Here is a 24,240-nt window from a genome sequence, read left to right as displayed (position 1 = left end):
TGAGAACAATTGGCCCTGAGGGTTCCTTAGTTCAGTTCAGTTCAGTCGCTCAGTCGTGTCCAGCTCTTTGCGACCCTATGGACTGCAGCACTCCGGGCTTCCCTGTCCATCACCAACTCCCAGAGCTTACTCAAACTCATGTCCATAGAGTCGGTGACACCATCCAACCATCTCATCCTCTGTTGTCCCTTTATCTTCCTGCCTTCTATCTTTCCCAGCATCAGGGTCTTCTCCAGTGAGTCAGTTCTTTGCATCAGGTGGCCAAAATATTGGAGTTTCAGCTTCAGCATCAGTCCTTCCAATGAATATCCAGTCTGATTTCCTTTAGAATGGTCTGGTTGGATCTCCTTGGGGTCCAAGGTACTCTGAAGAGTCTTCTCCAACACCACAGTTCTAAACCATCAATTCTTCAGCATTCAGCTTTGTGTTTAGTCCAACTCTCACATCCATACATGACTACTGGAAAAACCATAGCTTTGACTAGATGGACCTTTGTCAGTAAAGTAATGTTTCTGCTTTTTAATATTCTGTCTAGGTTTGTCATAACTTTTCTTCCAAGGAGCAAGCGTCTTTTAACTTCATGGCTGCAGTTACTATCTGCAGTGATTTTAGAGCCCAAGAAAATAAAGTCTGCCACTGTTTTCACTGCTTCCCCATCTATTTGCCATGAAGTGATAGGACCGGATGCCATGATCTTAGTTTTCTGAATGTTGAGTTTTAAGCCAACTTTTTCACTCTCCTCTTTCACTTTCATCAAGAGGCTTTTTAGTTCTTCTTTGCTTTCTGCCAGAAGGGTGGTGTCATCTGCATATCTGAGGTTATTGATATTTCTCCCAGCAATCTTGATCCCAGCTTGTGCTTCATCCAGCCCAGCATTTCTCATGATGTACTCTGCATATAAGTTAAATAAGCAGGGTGACAATACACAGCCTTGATGTACTCCTTTCCCGATTTGGAACCAGTCTGTTGTTCCATGTCCAGTTCTAACTATTGCTTCTTGACCTGCATACAGATTTCTCAGGAAGCAGGTCAGGTGGTCTGGTATTTCCATCTCATGAAGAATTTTCCAGTTTGTTGTGATCCACACAGTCAAAGGCTCTGGCATAGTCAATAAAGCAGATGTTTTTCCGGAACTCTCTTTCTTTTTTGATGATCCAACAGATGTTGGCAATTTGATGTCTCGTTCCTCTGCCTTTTGTAAATCCAGCTTGAACATCTGGAAGTTCAGGGTTCACATACTGTTGAAACCTGGCTTGGAGAATTTTGAGCATTACTTTACTAGCGTGTGAGATAAGTGCAATTGTGTGGTAGTTTGAACATTCTTTGGCATTGGGATGAAAACTGACCTTTTCTAGTCCTGTGGCCACTGCTGAGTTTTCCAAATTTGCTGGCATATTCAGTGCAACACTTTAACGGCATCATCTTTTATGATTTGAAATAGCTCAACTAGAATTCCATCACCCCTACTAGCTGTGTTTGTAGTGATTCTTCCTAAGGCCCACTTGACTTCGCATTCCAGGATGTCTGGCTCTAGGTGAGTGACCACACCATCATGGTTATCTGGGTCATGAAGATCTCTTTTGTATAGTTCTTCTGTGTATTCTGGACTTCCCTGGTGGCTCAGACAGTAAAGCGTCTGCCTACAATGTGAGAGACCTGGCTTCGATCCCTGGGTTGTGAAGATCCTGTGGAGAAGGAAATGGCAACCCACTCCAGTATTCTTGCCTGGAAAATCCCATGGACAGAGGAGCCTAGTAGGCTACAGTCCATGGGGTGGCAAAGAGTCGGATATGACTGAGCTACTTCACTTTCACTTTCTGCGTATTCTTTCCACCTCTTCTTAATATCTTCTGTTTCTGTTAGGCCCATACCATTTCTGTCCTTAATTGTCCCCATCTTTGCATAAAATGTTCCCTTGGTATCTTTTTTTAAAGAGATCTCTAGTTTTTCCCATTCTATTGTTTTCCTCTATTCCTTTGCATTAATCACTGAGGAAGGCTTTCTCATCTCTCCTTGCTATTCTTTGGAACTCTGCATTCAAATGTGTTTCTCCTTTGCATTTTGCATCTTTTCTTTATCAGCTATTTGTAAGGCCTCCTCTGACAACCATTTTGCCTTTTTTGCATTTCTTTTTCTTGGGGATGGTCTTGATCACTGCCTTCTGTACCATGTCATGAACCTCTGTTCATAGTTCTTCAGGCACTCTGTCAGATCTAATCCCTTGAATTTGTCTGTCACTTCCACTGTATAATTGTAAGGGATTTGATTTAGGTCATACTTGAATGGTCTAGTGGTTTTCCCTACTTTCTTCAATTTAAGTCTGAATTTGGCAAAAAGGAGTTTATGATCTGAGCCACAGTCAGCTCCCAGTCTTGTTTTTGCTGACTGTAGAGAGCTTCTCCATCTTTGGCTGCAAAGAATATAATCAAGCTGATTTTGGTATTGACCATCTGGTGATGTCCATGTGTGGAGCCTTCTCTTGTGTTGTTGGAAGAGGGTTCCTAGGTTAGTCAAAATGGGGTGAATTATGAACATTGGCACCTCTACTGCAGGGGCCAATTTTTTCAGCTCAGATTTCGTTCTCCTGTGATAGGCATTGTCCTCTCACCTCCTGACTTCTCTCTGTCTTCTTTCTTGACCCTCTTGCTCCTCCTGCCCCTTAGAAGTAAGCAATGCCCTGCACCCCTCAAATTCTGTCTGATTGACTGTCTTTTATGTACTTCCTCTGCCATCTTTTCCTCCACTTAATGACCCCTTTTATGCTTATGACTCCCCAGTTGCATCTCCACCCTCTTTCCTGGACTTTATGCTCATATTTCAAACCACACCTTACCTTTTCAGCAAATCTTTATGGACTGTCTACTCTGTGTTGAAGGTGATCTCTGCTGCGTGGAGCTTACACCCCAGCCACAGAGATTGTGCCTCAGCCCCAGTCACACCAGCAGGTCCTCAGTCACAAGCATGATGAGGCCCATGAAGAAGAAGCTGTGTCCACCTGGGAGATGCACTGGACTCTTCTCTAGGTCAGGAGAGGCTCGTGAGGAAGTAGGGTTTAAGTGAACTCTGTGGGGGAGTAGGTGGGGAACGGCGGAACAGGAGGAGACTTAGTGGCTTTGGGCAGAGAGGGCATAAGGCCTGGAGGCTGAGTCAGGAAAGAGTGGGTGAGCAGGAGAGCTGAGAAGGTTGTGTAGATAGTGGGCTGCAGAGAAGGCTGTGGGGAGAAGGGTGTGAAATAAGGCTGGAGATGATGAGGGGCCTTGAAGGACCTGTTAAAGATGTGGGCAAGAGTCTGCAGGCTGGAGATGCGGGTGAGCATATCTGTGCTTCTAAAAGATCATGCTTGCTGCTGCGTGGAGAAAAAGGGATGGGATTGAAGTCAGAGTCAGGTGAGAGTGAGAGTTCATGTGGCCAGTGATTATTGCCTGGCCTAGGGTTGTAGCAGCGGAATTAAAGAGAACTGGCCAGATCCTAGAGGTATTTAGGAGAAAAAAGCTCCAGGATTTAGGGAGAGATTTTGTGAGGGAGTGAGAAAGCAGGGGCAGGTCTCAAAGATCCCCAACAATGAAACCGTGTCTCTTACATCAACCTGCACTTGGCAAGCAGGTTCTTTACCACCAGTGTAACCTGGGAAATCTGCTTCATTCCCAGTATGGCTTAAATCTATTATCTCATGACTTTCTTCCCCACTGCTCCTCCAGTCTGCTCCTGTTTCTAGATTCTTTATTGTGGTTAGTAACAATACAATCACCCAATAATACCACTGCTAAGCTGCTAAGTCGCTTCAGTCGTGTCCGATCCTGTGTGACCCAATGGACGGCAGCCCACCAGGCTCCCCGGTCCCTGGGATTCTCCAGGCAAGAACACTGGAGTGGATTGCCATTTCCTTCTCCAATGCATGAAAGTGAAAAGTGAAAGTGAAGTCGCTCATACCACTAATAACTGTAATTTATTAAGCACATGTGATACCAGATATTTTAAAAGAATAATCTTCGCTGACCACCATAACAACTTTATGGGGTATGTGTTATTCATTTTACAGATGGGGAAACTGAGGCTCAGAAAGGTTATGTAACTTCTTCAAGGTTTCTCGTAAATGGCAGTCATGATGAAAATGTCGGTTTGTATGACTCCAAATTCCTTCTCCTTACCCCTCACCATACCACCTTCAAGTTCTCTGCCTTACAACCACCCCTCTCAGACTCTTTCCTTCTCTCTCCCACACCAGGTCAGTCATCACAGGTTTACCTTCTCCAGGGTCTGAGTTCCTTGGCCAGGGGCTTCAGGAGGCTGCTCCCAGGCAGACCCCTCCCTCTCCTGGTCCACTCTGCCTATGTTTGCCATCAGAGGCTCCAGAACCTCACATTGACGCAGGGCCGTGCGTCAAGCCTCCTGTATCACTTGCTACTGCCTGCCATGCCCCTCCACCCCCTATGCATGGCTGGCTGTATCCACCAGAGTGGAAGCTCCAGGAGGGCAGAGATCATTATCTGTCTTGTTCTCTGTCTTATCCTCAGGGCCTAGAATGGAGTCAGGCCAACAGTAGGCTAACACTAATTAGTGGTTGAGTGAAGAGATAAATGTCTATCAGGAGATAATTTATGGGGGACTCAAGTTTCCACAGGTCTCAGGGGTAGAGGCACTGATGGCTTTTTGTTCCAGATCATCTTTTTTGAGGAGGTTCACACAGCAAACAGCCTTGAAAGGTAGAGATAGTGTCTCCCCCAGTGGAGGGCAGTTTTGTTTGTCCTCCAGTATAATAAATATAAGGTCTCCCTTGGGGGCAAAGTTGGCAGGTTCACAGCCGATTGTAAAAGACTGGGGAGTCTTCACATTAGATGCAAGGGTAAAATCTCAGAACCTTCAGAATTCATGACAATGGTCCTACTGCCTTTCAGTAGAACAACTGATACAGCCTGCTCCCATCACTCCCAGACACCTGCCTCTAATGCCAACGTCCCCTTAGTGTCCTCTAGAGCTGAGTTAATTCATCCAGGCTGCCCACACAGCCTTCCAAGTCCCCGAGGGATGGCTCCCACCTCCCTAACTGCACCTGCTCTCAGCCCACCCCTGCTCCATATCAGGCAGTCATCCCAACTGCACACCTTCTTCACTCCCTTGCATCTTTGCCCTTATCATGCTGTCCCCTCCACAAGGCTCATCCTTACCCCTTTCCACTGAAATCCTGTCACTGCTTGTGTTCAGGATCCTGTCTCATCTCCTCCATAAGTCCTCACTTTACTCCTCTTGTAGGGTTCTCCCATCCTTCTGTCTTGAATTACGGGTTCCTAGGTAAACCCTACTCTGCCTTTCCCGGAGGTTCCACGCCCTCATCTCCCAGAGCAGTGACCTTCGCACCTCCTGCAGCCTCCACCATACATAGGAGCTCAGGAGATGAGTGATGTCTTGAGGAGTTGAACCACACACGGAAGGATTTGAGGAGTGGTAAGGTGGAAGGACAGTGGAGTGGGGAATTGAGGAGAAGAGAGTGAACAAAAGCATGGAGGTGGAAGTGGCCAGGGCAGGGGAATAACCAGGTTTAGTTGGTGCTGAGTTCATACCAGACAGCCGAAAGAGATGGGCCTGGGAAGATGAAGGAAGTGAGGCCCAGGCTCAGGAGGGCCGTGGCCATGGGGGTCCCATTTCTTTTTAGGGCAGAATCTGGTACTGCTTCTCCAGGGTCTGAGTTCCTTGGCCGGGGTCTTCAAGAGGCTGCTCCCAGGCAGACCCCTCCCTCTCCTGGCCCACTCCGCCTACGTCTGCCATCAGAGTCCCCAGAACCTCGCACTGACGCGGGGCCGCGCGTGAGTCAAGCCTGCGTCACGGCGCCCCGCCGTCAGGGTGGCCTTTCGCAAAGCGAGGGAACAGTGCGCGCAGCGCTGCGCTCCGCCCCGCTCCGTTCCGCTCCGCAGAGCCGGCGCGGCCCGAGTGCAGGGAGGGTGGCACTGGGCTCTGGCGCCTGCAGCCTTACGCGCTCCCTCCGCAGCTGTACCTGGGTTTCCGGACCGCTCCGCCGAGGCCCGAGCACACTGCGGGCGGGAGACCGGGCGGGACCGGCGGCGAGGGAGGGAGCGAGGAGCGATCAGAGTCGCGTGCGCCCGTGCGCGGCTCCGGGTCTCCTCCCAGCCCCGGCTGGGGCCCGTCGCCGCCACACTCGGACTGCTCGTGGGAGGGGCTGTGAGCCCGCCACCCGTCGGGGACCGAAGCTGCTCGGTCCGAGTGCAGGAGCCGAGACCGCGCTACGACCCACGCTGGACAGGTGAGTCGCCGGCCGCGCCCCGCCTGGCTTTATGGGACCAGCCGCCGCAACTTCAGCTGTTCCGGCCCCACCCCAGCCCGGGAGGCCTAAGGACTGAGGTGCGAGGCGGCGCTGCCCGGGTATCCTCCTGGCTGTGCAAGGGCCCCAGCCACTTGATCCGCCGTTGCCTGGCGACGGAACCTTGGGGCCCGCGCTCCTCCGGCGCTTCGCGGGTGCTCTGCGCCCAGCTCACGGGTTGGACACCCGGCTTCACCTTCCCGGGCTCAGGAGGGCCAAAGAACTCCAGAGGTAATCAGGCAGAGCTGCAGAGGCAAGCGCACGCGGAGGACCGGGAAGGAGGCCCGGCAAGAACCGCTGCCTAGAGCTGCGCGCCTAGGGTGCAGTTCTCACCGGGAGTCTTCTGCTCGGCTGGGGACCCCAGCCCCAGCCACTCGGCTTCAGGCCCATGACCTTGACAGTAACATTGGCAAGAGAAGCAGAGCGCTCGCGCCTGAGATAAATATTTAATTCCCAGTCTTGGGGCTGGTCCTGGCTGAACTCGAAGCTAGGTAGCGGAGAGCCCGTGCTCCCTCCAGGGAAGCGCGTCTGGGAACGGAATGGCGGAAATACGGACGTAGGTGCGCGAGGTGCAAGTCTGGAGGGGGCGCCGTCTCGGGAGCGAGGCCTCTGTCACGTTTATACCTGTGCACACCGTGCTCTCCAGCGATGCGCGATGCTTGTAGTGCTCCAGGGAGGATCGCTCCCTCAGGGGCGCGGCCTCCTGCTCTTTCCTTTTAAGGCTCAAACAGCCCCGTCAGGGCTGCAAGTGTTAAGAAATCCCGAGGCCATTCACCTTACGGAATCCAGTCGCTGTCAAGGAGAGTTTAAAAAAAAATTGTTCCCTTTCCTCTTTCTTTCTTTGAGAAAATTTTTATCGGACCGCTTGGATTAAGAAATTTCTAGCCGGAGCTATCTTTGGGGCAATTCAACTGTGAACACGAGGCAGGTGGGTTTGGGTTGGGGAGATAGGTCAGGGGTGTAGAGAAGGAAGCTTGTTTTGAGTGCACTGCCCCTGTTAATGGGAACTTTCAGGAACTAAAAAATCCTGAAATGCTCCCCCTGCCGCAATTCAACCAAAACTTTAGTTATGCTGTATTGGACTGATGTCTGAAGAACAAGGTCAGAGTGAGTGGAGGTTAACAGAGGGCTTCTTGTGTCTCATGCTGTGCTTGCATTATCTCATGATCGGCTGAGGTGGACCTGGGCAGGAAGAGCTTTGAGGTCATACCTACTTGTCCTTGGCCGTGGCCCATCCATGGGGACCATCAGAGGCTCAGCTCCTCTGCTGGCTTTTTCTCTAGTGGAGCAGCTGTGGCTAAGTAGGTGGTGAATTTCAGCAAATCCTTGCAGCTCAGCCTGGAGGGTGACTCAGTGCAGAAGGCAGATTGTGCCCACCAGCCTGACTGGAGTGAGTGTTTGGCCTGAGTCACATGCAGAGTTGTGTGTCAGCTATTTGTGAGTTGAATGGAAGCTCTTTACTGGGACTTGTGAGTGACAAGGACCCGAGCTTCCAGTGTTTTGACATCACTGACCAAAGGTGAGCAAGTCTCCAGAGTGAGCTAAGCAGAGATCTGGCTACTGGCAAGTGTCCTGGAGCTGTGAGCCCATGGGAAAGGTGAACAGGGCCGGGTTGGGAGAGGGGAGATTGGAGGAGAGGGTTGGGGTGTCGGAAGAGGAGACCCTATGATTTCAGTGAGAACTGGGCCCAGTGCTCTGCCATGTGCCAGTGTGGGGTGACCTTGGGCAAGTCCCTTACCTCCCGAGGCTCAATCTCCTCCACTGTAGAGCAGGGATGCCAGTAGTACATTTCTGCAGGCTTATTTTTAAGCCCAGTGCTAGACACCTAGCAGATGCTCATTAAATGTTAGTTCCGCATCCCTTTCCTCATGGATCTTAATCAGAAGTGAGTCTTTCTCTTCTTGTCCTTGTTTCTTGGTGTGAGAGGGAGTGTGGAGACAAATGAAAGTGGCAGGGCTTTCCATGTGGTTGAGAAGGACCTATAGTGCAGCTTCAAACTGACCTATTTCCAACCCTCAAGTGTCCCCTGGGAGATCTTGAGTGGAGAAGCCTGAGTAAGAGCAGGGCTGTGAGATGTGGAGCCGGGTGGGGGGGTGGGTAGCGGGTGGGCAGATCTGTGCTGGGGCCTCTGGGTGCTGAGCTAAGATATGTGCACCTCAAGAGCAAAGAAAATAAGGGGACCCCCCCAGGACAGCAAGAAAGAAGCCATGCTGACTCAGGGAACTCTAGTCTGCGACTGGAAATGTATGTATGTGAGTGTGTGTGTGTGTGTGCATGTGCACGTGTGTGCATGCTCATGAGAGTGAGTGGTACATGCACCCTGGAATCACTGCCCTCCCAGTTGGATCTGGGAGCAAATTCCAAGGATGATATAATAAATACAGAGAGGAGAGGAATCCTAAGAAGCAAGTTCTTTCTGTCTGTGCAGCTTCCTTTTCCTCATGCTCCTTCCTATCCAGATTTGCTGCAGCAGGACGATGCATCATTAATCCCTTCAAAGCTGCTAAGATAAGCAACAGAACAGTTTAAAAGGAAGATGGATTTTGTTTTTTTCCTAAACCAGGTCTGAGTTATTGCTCACTCTCAGGCTGGGCTGCAAGAAATCCTTACAACAAAATTTCTGGATGGGGAATTTCACCAGGATGGGGGAAAATTCTGTTATTATAGATTCCTCTTACATCAGCCTTCCTTAGTCTGGTATCCCCTTTGACTTCCAGAGGTCAGAAGCACAGTACCACGGGTAGCTCTGTAGTAGTGCATGCCCTGTGATTGCAGGTGGGATGGTCATCTGTGGGGAAATGCCTATTTGGCCTGCTTTTAGGAGGGCTGGGTGCTGGGTGCTTGGCACACAATGATAATATCTAAGTTTTTATTGAGGCTTCTGCGCTGTGCTAAATGCTTCATTCATATACTATCTCATTTAACCTTCATTACAGTCCCAGAAGGCATATTATTGCTCTCAGCAGTTTACAAATGTGGGACTTGAATTCAGAGAGGTTAAATAATTTGCTCAAGGTCACACGGTAGTGGGTGGCAACCTGAGAATTGCACTCAGGTCTGTTAGATTCCAGACTTCATGTTCTTGATGTCTATGTGATGTGAATCCATAATAAGTTCTTAATAAATTTTTGCTGACGACATAGGTATTTACCCAAACGAGGTTGTCTAAACCTGTGAGTTTGTTTCTTTAAGCTGTTGCTCTGAGAAGAGGGACATGAGCCTCCACTAATGGGAAATTGGTAAAGAATGAGCATTTCTAAGGGGGAATACAGTATGTGGTCCCAGGTTGGTTGGAATCCAGAAGAACATCCCAGGCTCCATCTTGATGCTTTACTGTCCTGTCCATCTTTCTCTTCCTGATCTCTACCACCCCAACCTCATTCCTATAAAGTCTGTCCCAGTGTGGGGTTGTTTCTAGGAGCAGTGAAGGAAGAGTCAGAGCAAATGTGAGGATGCCTGAGGATTTTTGCTTCTGCAGTACCAAGGGCAGCCAGTCACTGGTGGGCTCTGATGTGTCAGGTTTCTCTGCTGGAGAGTGTGTGCCAGGGACCTGCAGCAGTTTCTGGTGAGGTCCCAGACCCCAGAGCTAAACTGCTAACCCTCCAAGGTCATTGGCAGCAGTGGCGGCAAGGGCTGCCCAGGGGGATGCTGCTTGCTTCCTGGTCCCGCCCCATGGAGCCTGTGCTCCTCACCCTTGGGGCTCCACCACGTGCGTCCTTGACTATTCTGGGAAACTTGGTCTCTGATTCCTTCTGCTTCTCCATCTCTTCTCTCTCTGAGAAATCACCTGGAAGAATAGGTCCCTATTCTCCTAGCCTGCCTCGCATCTTTGAGCCCGCTTTGTTCACAGTGGGGAGGTTTCTGAAAGTGAGAGTGGCTTGTTGAAAGATAAGCACCCCCAGGGGACAAAGAGGTCTTCTCGGAAGCCCTTGCTCCATAGACAGCCATTTTGAGGAGATACAGTCTTTGGGTAATTCTCTCTCCCATCCCCCATCCCCCATGAGTAATTTTAAAAATTAAGATATGGTCCATTTCTGCATAAATTCAGTTATTAAAAAATATAGTTAGATATTCACTGTGCACAGAAAATTCACATGTGAAAACGTGAGCTCAGCTGTAAGATGCATTACTGTGCCAAATTATTCTCATGTTTAAAACCAGGTATGTTTTGTTAGAGAACAATTCTGTGTCAGATGAGGCTCGGGCAGCCTGAGTCCCCAACTTGGGAGCTGAGACTGAAAATGCTTTTGCTCTGAGGCCACTTGTGGAGTGAGGATGGGGCAAGCGTGGGGCCAGAGGAAGTAACACCCCAGCTTCCAGGCCTGGAAGTCATTGAATCGACTGCATCTGACCCAGTGAATTGGCACTCTGTCTCCCACAGCCTACTCACAGTTCATTTGAAGATAAGTTTCCTTTTGCTGTATTCCATCATTTCTAATTATGGGTTTAATTGGAACTTCTGTTGGATTCTGTGCACCACTAATTTGCCACCTATTATTTCACTTGCAAATAGAATCTATTGGTCCACACCCCAAATTCCTGCTGGCTGCATTTTCTCTTTAATTATAAGACTTCTGGGCTCCTGTGGTTTTAAATCCAACTCCAGGCCAGCAGTGCTCTTTGATAAAGCTACCATTCAGGGGATGTGAACAGTCATCTGGTGGGATGGCTCCAGCAGGTGCTACCAGGTGAGTGCTCAGGGAGGACATGGATCTCCTCTTGCTGGGGGTCTACAGGGAGGAGAGCATGCTCCTGTAATGGGCAGCGAGCGCTGGCTTTCAGAATGGCCCGATGGGTGCTGTCCACGGTCCTGGCACACCTCTGAGACAACCTGCCTGCTAGTAGTTTGGGGACTCCTTTAGAACCACCGGAAGGAATCTCCTTGACCAGTTCCCCAATTTGCATTATGCTTTTAGCTTTGGGAATGGATCTAGCCAAGTGAGAAAGCTCCTGAACTCCAGGCGGAATTATGGTAGATGGACTTGTTCCATTGTTGACTTGCTGAATGAGATTCACACGTGTCGCTTTGCAATGTGGCACAGTGCATTGGAGAACTTCCTAACCAGGGCCCCAGATGGGTGGCCCAGAGATAATGACACCTTCATCCCCTGGAATAGCCTTGAATGGCCTAGGATGGAGAAGCCTCCTGCATTTACCCAGTGTGCCATGGCAGTATTCTCTTCTCTCTGCGTCATCATGTGTGGAAGATTGGAAAGCACCAAAGTATGGAAGAGTACGGACTACTGAGTGAGGTGGACCACAGCTTGGGTGCTGTCTCTCCGTTTCATGGCTGGGTAATACAGTAAATGGTAGTAATCTAGTATACAGTAGTTATCTTCCCTTAGCTTAGGCTTCTTCATCTGTAAAATGAGCATTCCATCTTACCCCAAGTTGTTTTGGGGATAAATAACATATGGAAGGACAGTAGGTCTTCAAACGTGTGCTTCCTCCACTGTGATCTCAGGTGGCTGGTGACTTGCTCCTGATGGGGGTGCCTTTCGGCCCACCCCTCCACAAAGCCTTGCTGAAGGCTGCTGGGGAAAGAGACACAAACGTTTCTGGTCCTCAGGAAAGAGGCATCATGTTGGGACAGTAATTAAGAGTTTCTGATCACTATTCTTTCAAGTGCTCTTCGGCAGTCTGGTGGGTAATTTAGGTAATTGGACACCCGTGATTCCTTCTGTCTCTCTCTGGAACAAGAGGAAATAGTGGCTGTAAGAAAATCCAGGTCAGAGGATTAAGGCAGAGGTTGTAAGGACCCATCTGTTGCCACTGTGGGCCTCCCATAAATAAGAAAAGCAGGGAATCAGGCTTTTGCTTGTCACTCCTGGAATTTTTTCTTTTCACAACTGACTTAAAAAATAATTTTTTTTTCCTACATCAGGACAGTCTCATGGGTCTTCTGTTCGGGGCCTGTGTACGTTTCAGTACCCTGGGTCCTCTGTTTTCCTCTCTTTAAAACCTCATCCTTATCCAACAGCCTGGCCCAGGTCACCGCCATCTCTAACCTACCTGCTTTTTCTTTTTAAAATTTATTTAGTCGACGTACAATGCTGTGTTAATTTCTGCTGTATAGCAATGTGATTCAATTATACATATGTATACATACTTTTTCATATTCTTTTCCATTATGGTTTGTCACAGGTTACTGAGTATAGTTCCCTGTGCTGTACAGTAGAACCTTGTCATTTATGCATCCTATACATAATAGTTTGCATCTGCTAATCCCAAACTCCTAATCCATGTGCTTTTTAACTTGTACTCTATCCATCCCTTTAAAAACAGTTTTCTGTTCGAGGGAAGACCCAAACTCCTTTCCACGGCTGATGGGTCCTGCCTGCTCAGGCTGCCAGCTATTCTCCTGTCTCAGCATATCCTACTTTACCCTGGCTTAGGATGCTCTAAGCACAGGGCCTGTGTGGCTCCTGCCTTGGGACCTTTGCACTTTCTGCTCCCCCTGCCATGATTGCTTCCCCAGGACATCCTGGCTTATGCTCTCACATTATCAGGTCTTTAGCAGAGTTGCTTTCCAATACCCCCTATACATTATAGCATACCTACCTCACTCTATCCCCTGTATATATTTATTTGATATCACTATGGTTATAGTGTATGCCTATATATACGATATTCCCTGGTAACTTAGCTGGTAAAGAATCTACCCGCAATGCAGGGGACCCCGGTTCGATTCCTGGGTTGGGAAGATCTGCTGGAGAAGGGATAGACTACCCACTCCGGTATTCTTGTGCTTCCCTGGTGGCTTGGCTGGTAAAGAATCCACCTGTAATGCGGGAGACCTGGGTTCAATCCCTGGGTTGGGAAGATCCCCTGGAGAAGGACATGGCAACAACCCACTCCAATATTCTAACCTGGAGAAGTCCATGGACTGTATAGTCCATGGGGTTGCAAAGAGTTGGATACGACTGAGCGACTATCAGTTTTCACTTTCATGTGATATTAATTATTATTATACGTGATTTTTATTTGTCCTCTAAATCCCCCAGAGCAGGGACATTGTTTTCTCTGTTCTCTGCTGTACTAGGACAGGGCTTGATGCTCAGTTACTGTTCAGTAAATATCTGTTTAAGGAAATAAAGGACAGGAAGGAGGGAAAGAGAGAGGAAAATATAGAGAAGTTTTAAAATCCCATATTTCAGTAGTATCTCTAGTTCATCAGAGTCTCTGGGCTCCATTCTCCTTCAGTTCAAGAGAGAAGTGGAAATATGCTGGAGCTCCAAACACCTGCATCCCCCACTAGCCCCACACGTCCTCAGGTAACCATGTGCTTGTTCCATGCTGGTTCCTGGACGTTGCAGGCACATGGGTGAATGGGCCTCTGTTCCTGGTTGAGCCCATCTCCCCCGTGTTCTCATGTGGAGGGGCAGCTGATGGGGTTTATGGTGTGCTCCCTGTGTTATTTCATTTTATCCTCATGACAATCCCATGAGGTCAGAGCCTCATCCCCATCTTTTCAGGTCCAGAAGCTGAAACCAAAAGAGGTGTAAACCCTCCCAAAGACTCACGGCTCGCAAGTGGCTGCAGGACTCAGGCCCAGGTTTCCCTGACTCCAAACCCCATGATCCTCCTGGGACAGTATGGTGGCTGAGAGATTCTGCAGTCACCTTATGTTGGTGGTTGGGACTCTGGGCCTCCACTTTTTGACTGTGTGCTATATTTCATCAATCCCAAGATGTGTAATTTTGCACAGTGTCACAAGAAGGATAGCCTATGTGATGCTGGTCTTTTAAAAACTATTTATTTATTTATATGGTTGCACTGGGTTTTAGCTGTGGCAGTCAGGGTCATTAGTTGTGGCATATGGGATCTAGTTCCCTGACCAGGGATCCGACCTGGGCCCCCTGCACTGGGAGCATGGAGTCTCAGCCACTGGGATCGCCAGAGGAGTGCCTGTGCTACTGTTGAGATTGTCATTATCACCACAGTCCACTTTGCCCTCAGCACCTAAATTCTAGTGCACGGCTCAGGTGTCTGTGGGGGCAGCCATGGTGCTGCTCTTGCTTTCACACTCACTGGGCGTGCATTCCTCCTCACATGACTTGGTAGAACTGAACCAAAAGCTTTTGTTGGCACTGGCCTCTCCCATATTTTCCAGTGCCAGTTCCTCCCCCCGTGGACCATCTGCCCCTTTTCCTGCTTTCCTTCCTCCTTGACTAAGAAAACAAAATATCAACTGCAGAGAACATGCTCAGTAAATGCAACAGGAAGGTGAGACGAGATGTAGAAGATTCCACTGGCTCCTTTGCCCGTGTGTTAGCCTCTGGAAGACTCCACGCCAAGACCATGCCCATCCAGTGATTACTTCTCTGTGGTGTGGATGAATCCTGCCTGCAAAGTGGAGACAAGGAGGCACAGATCATGGCTCCTATATGAAAGGCAAAAATCATGGCTCCTATATGAAAGGCAAAATGTCTTTGAGCGATGGCCAGACTTCTTAGTTTATGTTAGTTTCAAACAGATGCTTAGGGCATCACATACTCCTGGTATCAGAGTATCATGTCAGAAGATGGGAAAATTTGAAGCTGAGAAATAACATCAGATTCTAGAAAATTTGAGGAGTTCAAAATACATCAATTCATTGATTCACTCACTCACTTCATTCATATCGTATTTATTGAGCACATGTAGTAGTTGATCACCAGAATTTGGCCTTGGGGAAGCAAAGATGCGGTCAGTTGGGATAAGAACTGGGGCCCACAGCACAAAGCTGGAAAATCTGTGAAATGGAGTCAGAAGTGACCATTCTGTTGACTCGATGTTTCAAGAAGCTTTTTTTTCTCTTTCTCCTTCTATCCATGTGATAACCAGATGCAGTTGGTAGGTAAGAGCTGTTCCCTATTTTCCAGATGAGTCAGGGCTAGAAATCTGTCTTCCAAGGCCTAGGGTCCTCCCCACATGTGCTGTAGGGCTGCGCCAGATTAGAGCCTCCGGCTGGGCAGACGACTTCTGGTAGGTTTACCACGTCTCTGCTCAGAGCTGTTAGCTTTTTGCCGTCACATCTTTGTTTCAAAGGAGCAGGCTGAAGTTCTGATTTAACATAGGAAGCAGGGAAGCAGGTTGTTCTTGGAGGGTGGGCAGGCAGAGACCTCGGAGCATCTGTGAATACCATGTCCTGTCCTGTGTGCCAGGCCCTGCTGGGTGTGGGGCAATGGGGAGGGGCACAGAGCTGATCCATCTTGGGTGGATCAGGGAGCCTCAGGGAGCCTTGTGGTTCGAAAAGGAATCAGGCCTTAAATAACTAGCTATACTAGAAAGCCAGATGGTAAAAGTAGCAAATAGTCTTACAAGAAGTGTGCTGAGGAAGGGAGAGAAAGGGATGTTCTTTCTCACCAGACAGTCGTGGAAGGCGTCACGTCATTGCTGAGCCTTGAGCTGGACCTTCAAAGACTAGAAGGTCGAGGAAGCAGAGGATGAGGAGTGGTAGGTGGGCCGGGGAGGAGGGGGGAGCCAGGCCCAGGGAGGTGGAAGGGGGCCTGCAGGAGGAGCTGCCACGGCAATGCGATGGCAGTGGGCGTGGGGAGACATGATATCTCCTCCAAAGGCCTGGAGGAGCTGTGAGCTGGGCGCCTGGTGCTGGCCTTCCACGGAGAGAAAGCCTGAGTTAGAGCACGAGGCTGGGAGAGGACAGATCTGAACCCACTGGCAGGACTTTGTGATGTGGGGATGGAGGGTGGAGGAGGGAGAGGCCAGGAATGTGCTGGCGCCTGGCTGTGCCTCCTGGGTGAGAAAACCCAAGATGAGTGGCCACCCCAGGCCGGGGCCTGCCAGGAGCAGTTTGTATCAGCTGACTGCCAGAGGTTCCAATAAGATAGTTAAAAATAATTTAGAGGACAACTTGGGTCTGTTAACAGTTTGATCTGTATTGGGCTCAGTGGAAGCCCAGAGGCTCTGAGGTAATTAGAAAAAGAGTGTGGGCCACCACGGCTTGTCACCTGGAAATCAGGAAGCGGTTAAGTTCCCTTAGAGGAAGGGACCTGACCTCACTTCCTTCTCACCACTGCTTCGTCCTGAGTTGCACTTGGCTGTATGGCCCAGGGAGCTGGGCGTTCTCCACTGCTCTTCTCTTCAGAGGGCCCACGGCTTCCCTGTGCTGTGCTGGTGGTTTAGTAGCCAAGTCATGTCCAACTCTTTGTGACCCCATGGACTGCTGTCCGCCAGGCTTCTCTGTTCATGGGAGTTTTCAGGCAAGAATACTGGAGTGGAATACATTTCCTTCTACAGGGGATCTTCCCGACCCGGGGGTCTAACCCAGGTCTCCTATGTTGCAGGCGGATTCTTTACTGCTGAGCTACCGGGAAGCCCTGTGATAGAGGTTTGCATTTACAGACTTGTAACACTCTCTCCAGAGTACCCACCCACCCAAGGCAGCAACACTGAGCACCCCAGGGCTTCAGTGAAGTCAGTCCTCGGGGTCTGTGGTCCCCTTGGCTCCTCTTTCCCCAAGATAGCAGCTTGTCCGCTCAGTTCACCTGGGAGGCTCAAGTGGAAACTGACTCCTTTGAGTTTGTCCTTTGAGTTACCAGGTACCACCTTACTGACCTCAGGAGGCAGGTGCTCAGAGGGTCCCCCTTCCCCAGCTCCTGTGGGGTGAAGAGGCCCCTGGCTTGGCCTTGGTTGCAGGGTGAGCAGCCATCCCGCGCCCCGGCCCGGGGGTAATCACTGAGTGAGTGCTGTGCTTGAAAGGTTGTTGTGGAGCCACCATCCCTCTGGTCCCGAGATATTTTTACCTGTCTGCCTCCTAGTCACACTATTTTTTTCTCTTTTTAAGAAGATTCACAGTTCACTCGCCCATCCTGCTTCTCTCACATGCGCTATTCTGAGCTGTAAGCTGCATCTGTTGCTAAGTGACAGATCTGGCAACCGAGGGCTTTCTCGGCATTCGAACCTCTCTGCATTGTGTTTTAAGTAGTTGAGGCATCCTTCCGGGGTGTACCATGGCACTGCATCCTCTGATGTGCCTCTTGGGAAAGCACCTTTACAACCCACCTCATTTACTGCGGGGGCGATAATCCGAGAACAGAGGGCTGGTGGTCAAAGCATCACCACAGCGCCCCAGTGAGCTCGCATCCGGAAGAGGGTGGCCTGACAGACAAGCCCAAGGACCTGCAGTATCTGGTGCCTGGGGAAGGTTACACCTTGCTCACATGCACGTGCAGGAGGAGCACTCCCTGGCTATATGCAGAGCTGAAAGGGCCTCAGAGATCATCCAGACCTACCCGTTGCACACACAGGGAAAGCAAGGTCCAGAGAGGTCAGGTTGATGGTGCCACTTTGCACAGTTGTCTGGTGGTTGGTCAAGCAAGACCAGCACCGAATGGGCCTCCCATTGGCTGGATCATCTCTGGCTCCACGGCAGCAAAGGCAGGGCAGAGAGGAATCTACCTGCCTGGACCTTCTCTGATTCTGGTGCTTGTCCCTGGCCGAGCTTCAAGGTCGCTGGATACACGTTGGATTCCAGGGCCCTGGGCTGAAAGCTCACCTTTTCCAGCACAGGGTCTCCAGGCTTCAAGGAACTGGAGGGCAGGTTCTTTGAAGTCACTGCTGCCGCCTCCCCTTCAGACATGGAGAGAGCCCAGGAGCAAGGAGACGTGGATGCTGACAGCTGTGTGATGGTGGCCATGCCCTGTCCCACCCGGGGGCACAGTTGTTCACTGCACTTCTCGGGCCAGGCTGTGAATCCAGTGAGATAAGAAGAGGTGACATCTGTGAGCACTTGCTGGGGGCCGGGCCTGCTCCTGAGACCTGTCCTCCCCTTGACATTACTGGGTGGCCATGCTCTGTTCACTGGCACTGAGGGAATCAGCTCAGTGATGGGAAGAACCAGGCCAGGCTGGTGGCTGGTGAAGAGGGAAGCTGAGATTCGAACCCAGGCAGTTTGGCTTTGGAGCAGAATCACCACCTCATACTGGGCCCATGGACTGTGTAAAACATGTTTTTAAATGATTTTAAACTATTCCAAATATGAGCTATAGTTCTATTCATAATATTGCCAGGCTCTACTGTGAGGCCATGCTTTTTTTTTTTTTTTTTCTTAAATCAGTAATAACATTGCTGATCTTCAGACCTGGGGCCTGGCCCCGTATGGCCCTTACCTGCTTCCCTTTGACCCCGGGGCCAGGTGGGTGGGCCTGGACCTCGCAGGGTGCTGCCCCACCAGCTGCAGGGTGCTGCTACGTCTCGCTAGCGAAAGAGGACATCTCTGCGCTGGTGGTGCCTCACAACGCTCTCCGCCCTCTACCCCACTCCACCCGCAAACTCATTTTGGCTTTTCCTGAGGAGAAACAGGACATTTATGTAATGAAATATAAATAGGGGGACTTACATATTTTTAAATGAATTCATTTTAAATGAATAAAGACAAACAAGACCAGAATTCCAGATTGCGGCCTCCACCCTCGGGGTCCTTCCTAGTGCCAAGCCCTGTGCCAGGCACTCTGCGTACATCTGCTCGTGGAATCCTCACACAGCCCTCCCTGGGAGGCAGGACCTGTCATCAGATAGAAGCTTTTCACCCAGCAAGGGCCCGACACTCGCATAATTCAAGCGAGGTGGCTGCCCACCTCTCTCAGGGCACCAGCCAGTGTCTTTACGGTTGACGGTTGGCGGAGCGGGGCGTGGAGGGGTGGAGGTGAGAGGTGGGGGAGGTGTGGGCTGGAGGGCAGGGGCTTGGAAGTCACACAGGCACTTCATTCACTCACTGAGGCACTTGACATACATTTCCTGAGTGCCTCTGCCCCAGTGTCTCCTCCTCAGGGATGCCTCTCCAGATCCTAACATTGCAGCCCTCCGGCTTGCCAGCGACCTCACTCTCCATCCCATGATATTTGTCATTATAGTAAAAATCACCACTGGTTATTTTGTATGTTTATTTCTTTGAGTGTCTGGACTGTCTGCCAGGAATAGAACTTCCACAAGGGGAAGCTCTGGATTCTTTTGTTTGCTGCCGTATCCCTCACACTTAGAGCCTGCTACAGAGAAAGTCAAAGTGTTAGTTGATCGGTTATGTCCAACTCTTTGCGACTCCATAGGCTGTAGCCCGCCGGGCTCCCCTGTCCATGGAATTTTCCAGGCAAAGATACTGGAGTGGGTAGCCATTCCCTTCTCCAAGGGATCTTTCCAATCCAGGGATCGAACTCAGGTCTCCCGCATTGCAGGTAGATTCTTCACTGTTTAAGCCACCAGAAGAAGGCACTTAGTAAATATTTGTCAACTCAGTGAAATGAGTGAGTGAGTGAATGAATGAATGAAATGGGCTCTCAAATCCAGGCCTTTCTGACTTCAAAGCCCTCAAAGAAGACGCTGTCTTCTTCCTGTGTTCCACCCCCTGCTGGATCTGACCCAGTGGCTTTGGGCAATTATTTCCCTCTCTCTGGACCTCAGTTTCCTCATATGTAAAATGAGAATGTTCCTAGGATCCGTCAAACTTTAGTATTCCGAACATTGGACTCCTGTAATATGAGCACATTCATGGATGCAGAAGGTTCCAGTCCTGATGGCAGCCTGGCCCAGTGTCTCAGCTTGCAAGTGTGCAGCAGCACTTTGCTGATGGCCCAGAGGACCCCAGGCCCCCTCCTGTGGTGCATCACTGATGTCTTGGGAAGAAGGAAGAAGCTCATATTGAGCTGATGCCTGTGGTTTCCGTGATGCTGTTGAGGGTAGCCTTCTCTGGATATATTAGAATGTGCCGGTTTTGTCCTTGAGCCCTCTCAGTTTACAATGGTGCCTTCTTCCCCGGCCCCCTTCTCGTGCTGGTGACCAGAGTTGCCACTCACTGATCTATTTATGGGAAAGTGTGTTGTTGAATTGGCCAGCCTCAAGGTAAATTCTGCTGACTTGCAGGAATCCCTGTTTTCTCCAGTTGTGACAAGATGAACAGCACATCATATCGAATGCATTCCAGGTTGTTCTGATCTAATCCTGCTGCAGGCTGGCTACCTGCAGGGAGGCTCCGAGTTCAGGTGCCCTGGTGACTGCGCTCATAGGAGGGACCTACCTGACCCTCCTCCCCAGCTCTAGCTTCTTATAAAACTCCTAACGTGGCTGAGGAATGGCAGACTAGCTGGACAAGCCGCCATCACGTGTGCCTTGCATTTTGTTCTCCACTTGAGGGCCTGGGGACCACGACCTGATGACTGGGGAGCAGGAGGGGTTCATCTTGGCAGCCTAGGCAAGAACACAGGCCTCCCCCTGGCACAACTCCTACGGGCACCATCTGCTTCTGCAGCTCAGGCACCATAGTAGCTTGGGGGGAGGCTGAGGGCTTGAGGGTCCACAGACATACAGTCCTACCTTGGGGCACCCTCCAGGCCATGATAGAGAGTTCAGCTGACCCACTGTGAAACAGAGTCCCAACCCAGAGCTGCGTTTCTTATAGGGAATTCTGAGGTCTTTCAGGCAGTCTGGCTCTGTCCCAAGACCCTGACTGTGCCTACAGTAGAAGGGGACAGTCACTAAAGAATCACTGTCCCCCTTAGATGAAGAGGACAAGAAAGTGTCACTTGCTTGTGTGATCCAAAACCTGGCCTGGGGAGGGCTGGCTAACCTGCAGACCAGGGAGGACAGTTGTCCCCATCTGCCAGGTCTCCTAGCTTCGTTACATGTATAATAGGATCTGGCTGGCCAGATCTCCTCAAAGGTCAGGTGTTGGGTGGAGCCAGCCAGGAGGTCTGGGTCAAGGCCAGCAGCAGGGCAGGTCTGTACACTTCTGCTACACAGAGCTCTTGCCCGAGTGTTAAGATGGCACGTGCAAGGGGAACAGAGGCAGCTCCTTCGCTTAGTGGAGTAATGACAGAACAGGACGATTTACATCCCTAGAAAGATGCAAGGCAACTGCCGGCCGGGGTGTACGTGGTTTAATTTTAAATCCTCCAACCTTCCCTTAACGAGGAGGTGCTTTGATACAAGCAGAGTTTTGGGATCCTTCAAAGGACTCGTTTCCTTGGTGCTCTATTTGTTTAAGGGAAAGCAGGAAAGAAGGATGGGGAATGGCAGAAGCAGGGGAGAGTTGTGCCTCCCCCGCCTGCGCTGTGCAGACATTATCTGCTGTAAAACTGTCACAGAAGGATGGAGAACTGGCTCTTGGCTGCGGTGGCCTTCAGATAATGTCACTGCTGAGCGATGACCCAGGATTTGTTGGCACTGAGCAAGCATCTCTAGGTCTCTGCTGCCAGAATCTTTAGCTGAGCCTGGTCAGTACTCTTGCCTGGGGAATGCTGGTGTCCAGGGGCCCCATGTAAGAGCGTTAGCCTTTTTTTTTTTCTTTTTTGCAAACATGAATGTCCCTCTGAATCACTTGGAGTTTCTGTAGAAATATATTATTCAGTAGGTCTGGGGTGGGACTGAGAATCTGTGTTACTGACAAGCATGTTGATGCCCCTGGCCCCCAGCTGCATTTGGAATGCAGGTGCCAGTTTCCCTGGGTCCCACCAGGTGGTTTGACTCAATAGAACACAAGAGGGCTAGGACTTGGCTACACCTTGTGCTGCCCTAGGAGGGGAGGGCAGTGGAGCCCTCCAAATGTTCTTGAACGAATTTCTAGGATCTATGATGGTGACGGGTGGCCATGTTGTGATGGGTGACCCTTTATTTGGGTTTGGTGTATGGTGTTACCCCTTCCATCAGGCTTGCCTTTCTGATGATGCTCAGCTGAGAAGGCCCATGGGGAAACTGAGGGTGCAGACCTTGAGGCCCTCAGTGGCCCTCACTGGGGAAGAAGGCAAGCTTGAAGTTCAGGGCCACTGACCAGCTTCTGAGTGTGCGAGAGGGAGTTGATTGGGTAGTGTCCACTCGGGCTCCCCACCTCTCTGGTGTGGTCAGCAAACCCTCTCCTGCTCTTCTGGTTTCAGAGGTCCCTGGATGAGAAGGAGCTGACGGCAGCCAAGTCCCACCTTCTCCACGTGCTGGGAAGCAGGGCTGCGCCACCCAGGGGGCCCAATGCCGAAGAACAGCAAGGTGACCCAGCGCGAGCACAGCAATGAGCACGTCACGGAGTCGGTGGCCGACCTGCTGGCCCTGGAGGAGCCCGTGGACTACAAGCAGAGTGTTTTGAATGTGGCCGGCGAGGCAGGCGGCAAGCAGAAGGCAGCGGAGGAGGAGCTGGATGCGGAGGACCGGCCGGCCTGGAACAGCAAGCTGCAGTACATCCTGGCCCAGATTGGCTTCTCTGTGGGCCTCGGCAACATCTGGAGGTTCCCTTACCTGTGCCAGAAAAACGGAGGAGGTAAGGGGCAGCCCTGCTTGTCCCAGAGTGCCCTGCATGTGGGCTGGGCTGAGGGGAGAAAAGAAACACCCCTTTATGAGGCAGAGCCAAGGCCCTTGTAGCCTGGAACTCAGGACTCCAGAGTGAGACTGAGACTCTTCCCCAGGAATGGCTAACAGCTCTTAAGAGGCTGCAGGAGAGAATGTGGGCTCTGGCCCTAGACAGCCTGGATTCAAGTCCCAGGGGAGCCAGTTGGCTCTGGGACCCTATGCAAGTTGCTTCATCTCTCTGTGCCTCTCTATCCTGCATCTGTAAGATGAGAATAATAGTTCCTGCCTCACAGGATAGTTGGGAGAATTAAATGAGCTTTGTATTTATTAATGGAATGCTTACCACTATATCTGATGGGGCTTCCCATGTGGTGCTAGTGGTAAAGAATCCGCCTGCCAAGGCAGGAGACATAAGGGACGCGAGTTCAATTCCTGGATCAGAAAGATCCCCTGGAGGAGGGCATGGCAATTCACTCCAGTATTCTTGCCTGGAGAATCCCATGGCAGGAGGAGCCTGGTGGGCTACATTCTATAGGGTTGCAGAGAGTTGGACACGACTGGAGCGACTGAGCACATATCTGACACACAGTAGTGAGAAGCTATTAGCCATTACTATTAAATGCTTATAGATGCCAGGCTCTATCATAAGCTCTTCCTGGATATTAGGTTGAAATGCATGAAACTGCATCTTGGAACAGCCAAAGCACCAATTTCATATGCTTCCTATGGTAATGTCCCCAAAAACCCATGTGAGGAAAAGTTATTATCATCCTCATATTAGAGGCTGTTACTTAAGGCACAGAGAGGTTAGATCACTTGTTCAGGGTCACACAGCTGGTGATCAAGTCAGGATTCAAACCTGGACAGCTTGGCCCCAGAGCCTGAGCCCTTAATCACTACACCTGCTGCCTCGCAGGTTGGAGGGGCCCTTGTGCTTCCCCTCCAGAGGGGGATTCACTCCTCACAGAGGGTCTTGCCCCTGGTATCAGACCATTTCTACTCACTATTCTAGCTCCTGGGGTAGGTAAAAGACCCCAGGCCTTACCCCCTAGCACCTCTGAGGTAGGCTGGAATGTTCCAAAGGCAATTTGCTTTGAAACCAGGAGGAAATGAACCAAAAATAAGCCAAAAAAAAAAAAAATACCCAGTGGGCTTTGACAATTCCAAGCTCAGACCTCTGGTCCTGGGAGCCAGCAAAGAACTTTCTTACCCCTGGGTCCCTGTACCCTGGGACTGCCACACTCCAGCCTGAAAGTGTGGGCCCAGCTCTACAGGCATTTTAGCCCTGTCACTTCCCTCCCTGCCCCATGGATCTGCCATGTGGGCTCCCCCAGAGATGCAGCCCTATTCAGAGTCCCTCCCTCCCCTCTGGGATGCTCTCCCTGGTCCAGAAGGCAGAGCCTGGCTGGAGACTTCTCCTCCTTTGCCAGTTCTGTTGAAGGGCAGGGAGTGAGAATGCCCAACTGACTTAGGGCCAGAAACTTCCATCTTGCCACCAGGGCACAGTCTCTTCCCTCTGTACTCTCCTTGCTTTGAAGATCTTTATTTTTACTCACCCAATAAATAGCTGCGATCAGAGCTTTCAATCTGTGTGGCATGCTGTGTTGTGCTGTGCTTAGCTGCTCAGTCGTGTCCAAATCTTTGCAACCCCATGGACTGTA

At 50.5% G+C, this 24,240-nt stretch overlaps 1 protein-coding gene across 1 annotated transcript in view; it reads left to right on the top strand.

The window, feature by feature from the left end:
• Positions 1–6,127: 6,127 nt before the first annotated feature.
• SLC6A17 (solute carrier family 6 member 17) overlaps positions 6,128–24,240 on the top strand; it is a 52,572-nt gene continuing 34,459 nt past the window's right edge. The window contains exons 1-2 of the mRNA XM_055584792.1: positions 6,128–6,256; positions 22,177–22,550. Coding sequence (XP_055440767.1) covers positions 22,265–22,550 — 286 coding nt within the window. The 5' untranslated portion in view covers positions 6,128–6,256; positions 22,177–22,264. The remainder of the gene's footprint in view (positions 6,257–22,176; positions 22,551–24,240) is intronic.

Source organism: Bubalus kerabau, chromosome 6, assembly GCF_029407905.1.
Source record: "Bubalus kerabau isolate K-KA32 ecotype Philippines breed swamp buffalo chromosome 6, PCC_UOA_SB_1v2, whole genome shotgun sequence".
Lineage (NCBI taxonomy): Eukaryota > Metazoa > Chordata > Mammalia > Artiodactyla > Bovidae > Bubalus > Bubalus kerabau.
This window is presented reverse-complemented; position numbering and strand designations above follow the sequence as displayed.